This window comes from Sus scrofa, chromosome 2, assembly GCF_000003025.6.
Source record: "Sus scrofa isolate TJ Tabasco breed Duroc chromosome 2, Sscrofa11.1, whole genome shotgun sequence".
NCBI classification, from domain to species: domain Eukaryota; kingdom Metazoa; phylum Chordata; class Mammalia; order Artiodactyla; family Suidae; genus Sus; species Sus scrofa.
This window is the reverse complement of record NC_010444.4, coordinates 15,360,269-15,372,450: the sequence shown is the minus strand read 5'-3', so window position 1 is coordinate 15,372,450 and position 12,182 is coordinate 15,360,269. Positions and strand designations below refer to the sequence as shown.

The 12,182-nt window shown below is 44.4% G+C and overlaps 1 protein-coding gene across 4 annotated transcripts in view; it reads left to right on the top strand.

Moving 5' to 3' along the window:
• The window catches only part of DDB2 (damage specific DNA binding protein 2), a 28,010-nt gene continuing 17,655 nt past the window's right edge, over window positions 1,828-12,182 (top strand). Inside the window, exons 1-3 of one of the 4 annotated variants that reach the window (XM_013994354.2) lie at window positions 1,831-3,883; window positions 4,986-5,122; window positions 5,489-5,680. In XM_013994354.2, the coding sequence (XP_013849808.1) occupies window positions 3,757-3,883; window positions 4,986-5,122; window positions 5,489-5,680 (456 nt within the window). In that variant the 5' untranslated portion in view covers window positions 1,831-3,756. Of the gene's footprint in view, window positions 3,884-4,985; window positions 5,123-5,488; window positions 5,681-12,182 lie in introns of all 4 variants that reach the window. The other 3 variants (XM_003122813.5, XM_013994357.2, XM_005660928.3) reach the window with 3 other exon arrangements.

Here is a 12,182-nt window from a genome sequence, read left to right as displayed (position 1 = left end):
CTCGTTGTGGCTCAGTGGAAACGAATCCGGTTAGTAACCATGAAGTTTCAGGTTTGATCCCTGGCCTCACTCAGTGGGTTAGGGATCCTGCATTGCCTTGAGCTGTGGTGTAGGTCGAAGATGTGTCTGGGATCCTGCTTTGTTGTTGTTGTGGCTGTGGTGTAGGCCAGCAGGTGTAGCTCCGATTTGACTCCTAACCTGAGAGCCTCCATATGTTGTGGGTACAACCCTAAAAAGCAAAAAAAAAAAAAAAAAAAAAAAAAAGCATTATTTGCTTTTGTCCACTCTGCACCTAATGGTTCACCAGATGGGAACATCTGACATCAAGTCCCTGAGCTGCTGCTTTTGGTAAAACAAAGCAAAATCCAGGGTAAGGAAGGCCCAGCATACAACCTGAGGCAAAGCATTTTACTGGTACGTGCAAGGGAGGTTTCCACTGCTCACACATGGGTTTTTTTGTTTGTTTGTTTTTTAGTCTACCATGGAAGAGTCTTCAATACTAAAAGGGATTCTGGGAAAACCTGACATTTCCTTTGTTCATGAATCCAACATGGCCAACTATTACCTCCTTGCCTTTCTGCTCCTTCTGCCTGGAATGCTCTCCCACTCTCCTCTCCCTCGATTTCCCCTCCAGATTAAGCTTAAGTATCACCTTTTCTGAGAAGTCTTCCTTGACACTGTCCCTTCTTTACCCCACTCCAAGCTGAGTTCAAGTGTCCTTTTTCTGTGCCCCCTGCCCCTCCAGAATCCAATGGTTCCTCTCTCACCAAGCTTATAACACTCTACAGTAGCTGTATGTTTATCTATTAAAAGGCACACTTGGAGTTCCCGTCGTGGCGCAGTGGTTAACGAATCCGACTAGGAACCATGAGGTTGCGGGTTCGGTCCCTGCCCTTGCTCAGTGGGTTAACGATCCGGCGTTGCCGTGAGCTGTGGTGTAGGTTGCAGATGCGGCTCGGATCCTGCGTTGCTGTGGCTCTGGCGTAGGCTGGTGGCTACAGCTCCGATTGGACCCCTAGCCTGGGAACCTCCATATGCCGCGGGAGCGGCCCAAGAAATAGCAAAAAGACAAAAAAAATAAATAAATAAATAAAATAAAAGGCACACTCCATGGGGAAAAAAAAGAGTATTTTTTTGGCCACACCCACAACATACCGAAGTTCCCAGGCCAAAGATTGAACCCTTGCCACAGCAGTAACCAGAGCCACAGCAATGACCATGCCAGAACCTTAACCCACTGGGCCACCAGGAAACTCTAGGAAACAAGAGCATGTTTAATTTCAGCTTTCTCTTTGACTGGAATAATGTCAGAGTATGTTTTTGACAGATGTCAGTAGAATGAATTCTCCTGCTTGCCACTATTCAACCACCCCCTTGATCTGGCCTCTCTTACTTTGCACAAATCCTTAATGTGATCAATTTTCTCCTCCTATCCTATTTATAAATTTTAATGCCCCAAGCCAAATTCCACCAGGGACACTCCTGTGGTTGAACTCTAGGTCTACTGCTCATTGCAACAGAACATGCATACCACGGGGAATGGTGGGACATCTCTGTAAGAAGGTATTAGAGGGAGTTCCAGTCATGGCTCAGTGGTAACAAATCTGACTAGTACCCACAAGGAAGCAGATTCGATCCCTGGCCTCGCTCAGTGGGTTGGGGATCCAGCATTGCCATGAGCTGTTGTGTAGTGCTCAGACACGGCTCAGTTCTGGTGTTGCTGTGGCTGTGGTGTAGGCCAGCAGCTACAGCTCCGATCAGACCTCTAGCCTGGGAACTTCCATATGCTGTGGGTGCAGCCTTTAAAAGACAAAAAAAAAAAAAAAAAAGAGTGAAGGTATTAGAAAGAACTTACAGGATTGGTTTGTGTTGGATGGCTTGGATAATAGTTCAAAGAAGTGAAGTTTTGCTCTGGATTGGAGGCCGAAAGGAAACAGGGGTGATCCTATGATTGGGCATCAATAAACCTTATCTATAAGGTGGGGGGAATGAAGCAAAGCCAAAGCTGTGATTAGCAAAGAACCTGCAGTCACTCATTTTAGCTAAATAATAAGGGTCTGTTTGGTCATTTTTTTTGTGGTTTGGACAATGTTCATACTTTTTTCTGTGTGCAGTGATCTTGTTTTTGTGTTGATCTATCATGGTCACAGAATGGCCTTGTCTGTGCTGATGTTTTGTGAAATTGTTTATTTGGACAGAACGTTAAGGCTTAGCTAATAGTACCAGGCCAGCTCCCAGATGCCAGGAGCTGATTTTTCTTTTTCTCATGGTTCTCACACTCATTCCTAACTTTTACCAGTCTGTTTCTTCTCCTAGGATGCTCTTCTCTGCCCCCCTCCCATCCCCAAACTCCACAAAATCCCATTTTCCTTATGAGCTTTTCCTAAATATTCTTTCTCCATTAGATTATATTTTCTGAATGCATCTAAAAGTGTTTGTTGGCTTACAATATAGTACTCAGTTGTGTTCTATCTTGAATTGTTTGACTTGTTTCACATGTATTTTTCCTCTTAGTAGATTGTAAACGTTTTAGCGGAAGGGTCATTAAGGATCCCCCAGAAATGAGCACCCTGCAGAGGTGAAACTAATGGCTGGTCTTAGTAAGTGGGCTGGGGACAACTTGCTTCTGTAACGGAGCTACAGGTCTGCAGAGGAGAAGCCACCAGCGTGCCCTTTCCCCTGGTGGTTGCCATTTCTAACACCTTGTGCTGATTGGAAGAAAGCTTTTTCCAGCTTTTCTTTTGGAGTATTCATTCCTTTCAAGAGATATTTTTGCAACTCTATTCTGTCCCTACCTGTCTGAAAGCTCCTGGAGTGTAGGATCTACCACTAATGCATGTTTGCCTCCTCTCACCCTCCCAAAGCATCTGGCACCAGACTTGGCGGGTGGAAGGAAAGGACCAGCAGTCCGACTAACCCCAGCTTCTGCCTGGCTCGTCGCGGAAAGTGGGGTGCATCCAAACTATCTCCCTGTCGGGCCGGGCGGGACACCTATGAGACTCCCTGCCTTGGCCTTTGGCTGAAATCGTGTGCACAAGGCCTCAGCCCAGTTAGCTGCACGCTGTATAGGCCCATCGTCGCTGTCCCACGCTGCTCTTTGGGCAGACACTCAACAGGTTTGGAGAAACTTTAATTAAAAGCTTTGAGTTTTAACCACTTTCTACAGAGAAGCTGAGATTCGACGGAGCTGGAGACATTTAAGTAATTGCCACAGACCGCAAGGCCGGCGGAAGGAATCGGCTCGGTTTTCACAGCGGGGAAGCGGACAGCATTGTATAAAGCCGCCCCACACCAACTGTACGGATCAGCCAATCACAAAGCCCGAGAGGGTGTGGTCACCAATTAGAAAGTAGAGAAGGCGGAGCCGAAGGCTTGATTGGCATCGGTCTTGGGTGAGGGGGCCCATAGGCCTGGCATAGACCCCCCTGAAGAGGCTTCAATTCGGGAGGCCTTGCTCTGGCGGCCATTTTTATTTCTGGCAGGTCAGCTGACTTGGACTAGCTCAGGGCCAACACGTAGGCAGGCGGCATCCCTTTTCTCTGGGGAGCGGCTGAGGCCCTCCCCTTACACACTTCCCATCTCTCCGCGCGCGCCCCCGCCTTCCCGGTGAGCCTGTTTGGCGGGAAGTTGGCTTAGTTGGCTTACCTGTGGCTCAGCGGGCTCCCTGGTCCCTCCCTTATTTCTCCCCAGAAGCTTCTCAATCTTCCCCTGGTGATCTCGGCATAGGGCATAGTACCCCTTCGCACGGAGGACGCGATGGCTCCCAGGAAACGCCCAGAAACCCAGAAGACCCCTGAGGTGGTTTTACGCCCCAAGAGCAAGAGGAACAGAAGCCCCCGTGAGCTGGAGCCCGAGGCCAAGAAGCTCTGTTTGAAGGGCCCCGGTACTGCCTGCGCCTGCTGCTTTAATAATTCCGCCGTTTGGGGTTCTCACGCAAGAGGCTGGAGTGGGGGGATGGGTGTTCCTAGGTTCGAGGCTGTCCCAAATTTTGGACGCCTCAGGCTAGGAATTTTATCTGCAGGTCTTTGACGCCTTGGAGCTTGGCTTAACCTCCCTCAGGTGATGGGAAGAGGCAGATGAGTTACATTACAAAGGACACAACAGACTCCAAAATCCTTGTTTGTACCAGGATTTTTACACACTGGGGACTGCTTAAAATAATCCTACTTTGCCTGGAGGTGTAGCTGTATATCCTTGGTTTAGCTGCGAGAACCCTTCATTTCCTTCCTCTCTTCGGATGACGCATTTTCTGGGGTTTACTGCGGCTTGGACCTGGGGCTGTAAGGAATGCAGGGAATTGAAAAGACTGAAGCAGGAGGTCGTTGAAGGGTTTTTTGTTCAAGAGAAGAAAGAATTGGTTGTTGAGAGGTGGGATTCATAGAGGTGGGATTTGGTCCTCAAATACATGTTGATAATCCAGAGTCGCTTTATTCCTGTTCTAGGTGGAGCTACCTCCCCAAAAGTAGCCTAGTGAATTTAGCGCCACGCAGACCCTCTGGATCCTGCTGGTTTTCAGGAGAACAGATTGGACATGGGACCAACAATTGGTCACCACTTACATTACTTTAAAATAGAATTTAAAGAAACTGCTTTTTCTTAAAATCCTAAAATCTTTTTATTGTGCATTATATGTGATTTTAAAATTGTCACCCAACCCCATCAAGAGTTTTCCGGCCCCAAATGGGAAGAGTTCTGCAGTTCTTGTGTGTTTCTTTGGCGCAATTCTCAGGAACCCTGCAAGATCATAGTTAATTTCTCTTAAGAATTACTATTTTGGGGAATGTTTTTTGGAAGGGGTTGAATCCCTACTCACTATTTTTTGTGCTGGGTGAGACTGAGCAGAAGGTGGGAAGGCCTTAGGAGGTGATAAGAGAGATTATCTATGCCTAATGAAGCAAAAAGTCTTTCTTTCTGGGATGTTTCAGCAGAAAAATCACTCTTGAGTGAGAATGAAGCGGAAAATATGTGTCTGTTCTGCTTGGCAGGTTCCAGCAGAAGATCTGACTCAGGCTGCCTTTGGGCGGGGTTGGCTAGCCTGCGGGTCCCGGCACCATGCAGCAGCATCATCAGGGCTCTCCATCATTATAAGCTGGGCAGAACCTCCTGGCCATCACTACAGCAGGTGAGGTGTTTCCTGGCTAAAGTGCTCAAGGATTTGCATGGTGCCTTTTTACTACAGGATGGTCCAAAATTAGATGCTGGGTTGGGTTAGCAGATTGTCAGAGTGGTCAGACACCCACTTCTTGATGACTGGCTCACTGGGCACTCAGCCAGGTAGAAGTCCTATGCTGTAGGGGTCCCAGCACCCTGCCCCCTTGCTTTCCATGGTTAAATCATGTATATTGCAAATATATGTATGCACAGAGCCAGGCAGTTAGTTTTCCTTTAGTAGGAGGCCTTGGCCCCAGGCCTCATCTGTGAAGGAGTCAGAGATTGGCAATTTACCCTTGTGTTTTAATTCAACTTAATTCTTTTCTCTCTGTGTCAGGGTCTCCAGCAGTCCTTTTTGCACACTCTGGCTTCTTACCGGATATTCCAAAAGGCTGCCCCTTTTGACAGGAGGGCCACATCCCTGGCATGGCACCCAACTCACCCCAGGATCCTGGCTGTGGGCTCCAAAGGGGGAGATATCTTGCTCTGGAACTTTGGCATAAAGGACAAACCCACCTTCATTAAAGGGGTGAGCAGTTCTCTGTGCCAGATGATAGTGCCGAAAAAAATGTTTGTTGAAAGGATGAAATGTCATCTAGTGATGAGATGATTGGGAGGGAAATTAATTGTGGATATTTTCAAACAAGTGAATGGTGATGATACTCTATTGAATGCCTGCCCTTAAAATAGGAGAAAGTTTGGAATATTGATCAGTAAGTCACCACATATTAAGCCCCTTCTTGTCTCCTTGGCCTCCTCTGTGCTACTGTCTTCCCTCATTTCCTATGCTTTAGCCATACTAGCCACTTCTAGTCCTGGAGATGGATCCTTGCACTTGGTGTTCCTTTGACTGGAGTGCCCTTTCCCATGGGTTTCTCATGGCTGGCTCTCTCTTATTCAGGTCTCAGCTCAATGTACTTCAGAAAGACTTTCACTGACTGCTCTGCCTAAAGTCGCCCCACCTAATCACTCCCTATTCATTACCCTGCTTCTCTTCCTGTGCCCCCCCCCCAGTGTTTATTGCTACCTGAAATGTTTTACTCATTTGTATGTTTTTACGCACTGGAAAGTAAGCACCATGATGGCAGGGACCTTATCTTTCTGGTTGACCACTGTATCCCCAGTGCCTGGAACAATGGTTGGCCTAGAGTAGATGCTTTGTGTTTGTTGAATGAATGCGGGGCTGGGAGTAGTGTAATTGGATGGGTGGGTGTATACATACAAGATAACTAACAATGTAGCATCACAGATGGTAAATACTACAGAACCTGAGAGAACTTTTTGTGAATTAGAGTCGATAGAGAAGGTTTCATAGATGAGTGAGGAGTGAGAAAGAACAATATTTAGATAACCAGAAAAGGATTAAAAGCAGAGTGTGTTGGGGCAAAGTTTGGCCTAGAGCTTTTAAGGGATGTTCTTTGTGTGTGTGTGTGTGTGTCTTTTTGCCTTTTCTAGGACCGCTCCCACGGCATATGGAGGTTCCCAGGCTAGGGGTAGACCCTAGATTAGAATCAGAGCTGTAGCCGCCAGCCTACGCCAGAGCCACAGCAACGTGGGATCCGAGCCCCGTTTGTGACCTACACCACAGCTCATGGCAATACCAGATCCTTAACCCACTGAGCAAGGCCAGGGATCGAACCCACAACCTCATGGTTCCTAGTCAGATTTGTTCACCACTGAGCCACAACGGGAACTCTAGGGATGGTCCTAATTGTGCTAGTGTTTGTTATCAATTGCTTAGGGGTGAGGGGTATTGGCCCCTCCATGGAAGAGAAGACCCTTCACTTGTCCAGCTGAGGACTAACATTGGAGGGCTGTCCTGTGAAGTTTAGAGCTGGAGTCACCAATTCACATGCCTAGAGAAGCCAGACAGATAAAAGAATGATGTAGGATGGTGCTTAGCGGTCAACTGAAGATGATTGACAGGTGAGAATCTAGGTCCTCTGGCATCATCTGATTTTTTTCAAGTGAAGCCTGAGATATTCTGATTTTTTTAAAAAATTGGGATGAAACACACATAACAAAATTTACCATCTAAGGCATTTTTAAGTACATTTACATTCTTGTGTAACCAGTCTCCAGAACTTTTTTATCTTACAAAACAAATTCTGTAGTCATTAAACACTAACTCCCCATTAAACACTAACTCCAGCCCCTGGCAAAACATTCTGCTTTCTGTCTCTATGATTTTGACTGAGTATTTCATAAAAGTGAAATCATACAGTATATATCTTTTTGTGATAGGCTTATTTCACCTAGCATAATGTCCTCATAATGTCCTCATAATGTTTATCCATGTTATAGCATGTGTCAGAATTTTCTTCCTTATTAAGGCTGATTAATATTCCACTGAATGCATATACCACATTTTGTTTATCTGTTCATCTCTTGATGAACATTTGGGTTGCTTCCACCTTTTGGCTTTTGTGAATCATGCTGCTATAACACGGTTGTACAGATAGCTCTTAGACTCCCTGCTTTCAGTTCTTTTGGTTACGTACCCAGAGTGAAATCACTGGATCCTATAGTAATTCTTATTTTTAATTTTTGAGGAACTATTATACTGTTTTCTGTAGAGGCTGCACTATTTTACATTCCTACCAACAGTGCACAAGCCTTTCAATTTAAAATATACTGAGTTTCAGAGTTCCCATTTTGGCTCAGTGGTAACGAACCGGAGAAGTATATGAGAGGATGTGGGTTCCATCTCTGGCCTTGCTCAGTGGGCTAAGATTCAGCACTGCTGTGAGCTGTGGTGTAGGGTGCAGACAGGCTCGGATCCCAAGTTGCTGTGGCTGTATGGGCTGGCAGCTGCAGCTCCAATTCCACCCTGGGGACTTGTATATGCCATGAGTGCAGCCCTTAAAGAAAAAAAACAAAAAACAAAAACCTAAAATATACTGAGTTTTAATGTTGGGAGCTAAATGAAATTCAGCATGCTTTGTAGCTAAACAAAACACATTTGTGAACTGGATTCTGCATTGGCTCACTGTTTTTCTACCTCTGCTTTAGAGGTAAAAGAGGTCAAGGGTAGGAGTTCCCGCTGTGGCGCAGTGGAAACAAATCTGACTAGGAACCATGAGGTTGCGGGTTTGATCCCTTGCTTCACTCAGTGGGTTAAGGATCCAGCGTTGCTGTGAGCTGTGGTATAGGTCGTAGCTGCAGCTTGGATCCCATGTGGCTGTGGTGTAGGCTGGAAGCTACAGCTCCAATTGGACCCCTAGTCTGGGAACCTCCATATGCCGTGGGTGCACCCCTAAAAAGCAAATAAATAAAAGAGGTCAAGGGTAAACCCAGGATGGGTTTTGCTTATTTGTCTGTTTTTTGCCACATGTCTGGCGTATAGAAGTTCCCTGGCCAGGGATTGAACCACAACACAGCAGCAGCCCAAGCTGCTGCAGTGACGATGCTGGATCCTTAAGCCACTGCACCACAAGAGAGCTCCCAGGGTGAGTTCTTTTAAGCAGAGCATTTGGAGAGCAGCTCATCAGAAAAGGCCAGGTTAGGTAGGCTTGAAGGAGAGGATTCCAAGTGTGAGATGGGTATTCAAGAAAATAAGTGCCTAAAGCCAGAAGAAAGGCAGCCAGAGGGGTGCTGTGGACAGAACCTGGTGGGTTTTCCACCCAGCTCGTGAGACAAGTCACCACCAGAATGGGCAGCTTTAAGTTGAAGTCAGAACCTGGAGTCAGGCAGGACGAGATTTTTTTTCCCATAGGCATCCAGAACTTGGGAATAGAGAAATTAAAGAAATAGCCCGAGGAGTTCCCGTCGTGGCGCAGTGGTTAGCGAATCCGTCTAGGAACCATGAGGTTGCAGGTTTGATCCCTGGCCTTGCTCAGTGGGTTAAGGATCTGGTGTTGCTGTGAGCTGTGGTGTAGGTCTCGGACTCGGCTCGGGCCTGCGTTGTTGTGGCTCTGGCGTAGGCCAGCGGCTACAGCTCCAATTGGACCCCTAGCCTGGGAACCTCCATGTGCCGCGGGAGTGGCTCAAGAAAAGGCAAAAAGACAAAAAAAAAAAGGAAATAGCTCGAGTGTCCTAAGGGAAGAGCCTCCTGACCAAAAAGGAAGTGATAACTGCTTTTGAACTTGTGTCAAGCTGAAGCTGCTTTTGGTTAACATCAGCCTTTATTATAATGCATGTAAGTTTCCTCACATTATTGTGGAGATTGGTCTGGGCATTTGACTGAGTGACTAGCAGGGAGCTAGGTTGGCACAGAAGGGTATGGTAGTCTGGACAATTGTCTGTTTTTACTCCCGAAAACTGATGGCAGAGTGTTGATTTAAGACCAGTGATTGAGGGAGCAGTGGTGCCTCTTTTCATCATTTCTTTTTTCACCTGACCTTGGATCTGATCTTTACAGCTTTCAGGCCCTTGGCAAAGGGATATGTATTACAAAGTGAAGATTATTTTTTTCTCATTGTAAAAATGATCTATGCTCATTATAAGAAATTCAAGCAATGCAAAAAAAAGTATAAAGAATAAATTAACTATTACCTGAAATCCCCACTTGGGGCATCTTTATATGCATGTATATACTATTATACACACCCATTTTTCTACTTAGATTTTTATGCAAATATTCTTTCCTAGAATTTGTTGTATTTTACTTATTAGATCATATTCTAGTTTAATCTTCTTGTACTAGATGATGACCTCTCAAAAATATTTATTTCCTTTTTTTTGTAATGCCTTTGGTTTTGGTATCAGGGTAATGCAGACTTCATATAAAGAATTGGAGAGTATTCCCTCCACTTGACTACTTGACTTTTCTTTTACTTATTTTTTCAGTCTTTTTTTTTTTTTTTTTTTTTTTTTTGTCTTTCTTAGAGCTACACCTGCAGCATATGGAGGTTCCCATGCTAGGGGGCCAGTTGGAACTGCAGCTGCTGGCCTATGCCACAGCAACACCAGATCTGAGCCTCTTCTGTGACCTACACCACAGCTCATGGCAATGCTGGATCCTTAACCCACTGAGCAAGGCCGGGGATCGAACCTGCCACCTCATGGATACTAGTCCAATTCATTTCCACTGAGCCATTCTGGGAACTCCTAGGTTATTTCTTCTTGAAGGAATTTGGTAGTTTGTCTTTCAAGTAATTTGTCCATTTTATCTGAGTTGTTGAATTTGGTGGTGTAAAGTTGTTTTTCATAGTGTTCCTTTATTATCCTTTTAATATCGTAGGATCTGGGAGTTCCTGTTGTGGCGCAGTAGTTAATGAATCTGACTAGGAACCATGACGTTGTGGGTTGATACCTGGCCTTGCTCAGTGGGTTAAGGATTCGGCATTGCCATGAGCTGTGGTGTAGGTCGCAGACACAGCTCAGATCCTGTGTTGCTACGGCTGTGGCATAGGCCAGCTGCTACAACTCCGATTGGACCCCTAGCCTGGGAACCTCCATGTGCCGCGGGAAGCAGCCCTAGAAAAGGCAAAAAAATTAAAAAAATATATATATAGGCTCTGTAGTGATGCCCTTCCTTATATTTTCTTTTCTTTTCTTTTTTTGGCCGTGCCCACAGTATGTGGAAGTTCCCAAGCCAGGGACTGAACGCCACAGCAGTGATAACACCGGATCCGTAACTACTAGGTCACCAGGGAACTCCCTCCCTCATATTCTGATATTGGTTATTTGCAGCTTCTCTTTTTTTTTCCTGATCCATCTTGCTAGAGAATTATCAATTTTTTTGATATTTTCAAAGAATCAGCTTTTAGTTTCATTGATTTTTGTCTGTTATTTTTCTGTTTTCTTTTTGTGGATTTTTCCCTATTATTTTCTTTCCTGTGTTTACCTTGAATATAATTTCCTTTTCTTTTTCTGGTTTCTTAGGATAGAAACTTAGGTTGTTTATTTGAGACCTTTCTTTTCTAATATAACATTTAATGCTATACATTTCCCTTTTAAGTATGTCTTTAACTGCATCTCACGGTTATGTTTTGTTTTCGTTCAGTTCAAATTATTTTCCAAATTCTTTATGAATTCTTTGACTTATAGGTTATTAGGAATGAAGTATGTTATTTAATTTCCAAATATTTGGGGATTGTTCAGATAGTCTCTGTTATTTTCTAGTTCAATTGTTATGAACAAAAGACATTTTATATAATTCCAGTTCATTTACAATTTTTATTTGTATTATGGCTCAACATATGGACTGTCTTAGTGAATGTTCCACATGCGTTTGAAAAGAATGTGTATCCTGCTGTCTTGAGGTGCATTATTCTCTAAATGTCAGTTGGCTTAAGTTGGTTAATGATGTTCAAATGTTCTGTATCCTTATTGATTCCTATTGAGAGAAGAATATTGGAATCGCCAACTATAAAATTGTGGTTCTTTCTATTTTCCTTTAGTTTTTGCTTCAGGCATTTGGAACCTCAGTTATTAGGTGCTTATGCATTTAGAATTATGTCCTTTTGATGAACTGACATCTTTGTCATTGTGAGATGTCTCTCTTTATCCCTGTAATATTTCTTGTTCTGAAATAGTCTTTGATGTTAAATAGCCAATGTAGCTTTTTATGATTAGCATTTGCATTGTATATCTTTTTTTTCATCCTTTTATTTTTAACATGTAAAATGAATTTCCTATGGGTAGTGTTAAAAAAAAAAAAAATCCAATCTGACAACCTCTGCTCTTTTTTATTTTTATTTTTTGGCCACCCATGGCATATGGAGTTTCTGGACCAGGGATCAGAGCCAAGCTGCAGTTACCACCTGTGCCACAGCTGTGGCAGCACTGGACCCTTAACCCACTGCGCCAGGCCAGGGGTTGAACTGCATCCCACTGCTCTAGAGACACTGCCAATCCCATTGCACCACAAAGGGAATTCCAGTCTCTGCCTTTTAATTGGAGCATTTGACCATGTGCATTTACTATGATTATAAATATGATTGGGTTTAAGTCTGTTATTTTCCATTTCTATTTGTCTCATCTCCATGCTCCATTTTTCTTTTTTCTTGTCTCTTTGAATGAGTACCCTTTTTGGGGGGGCTGTATCTACAGTATATGGACATTCCTGGATCAGAGATCAAACCTAT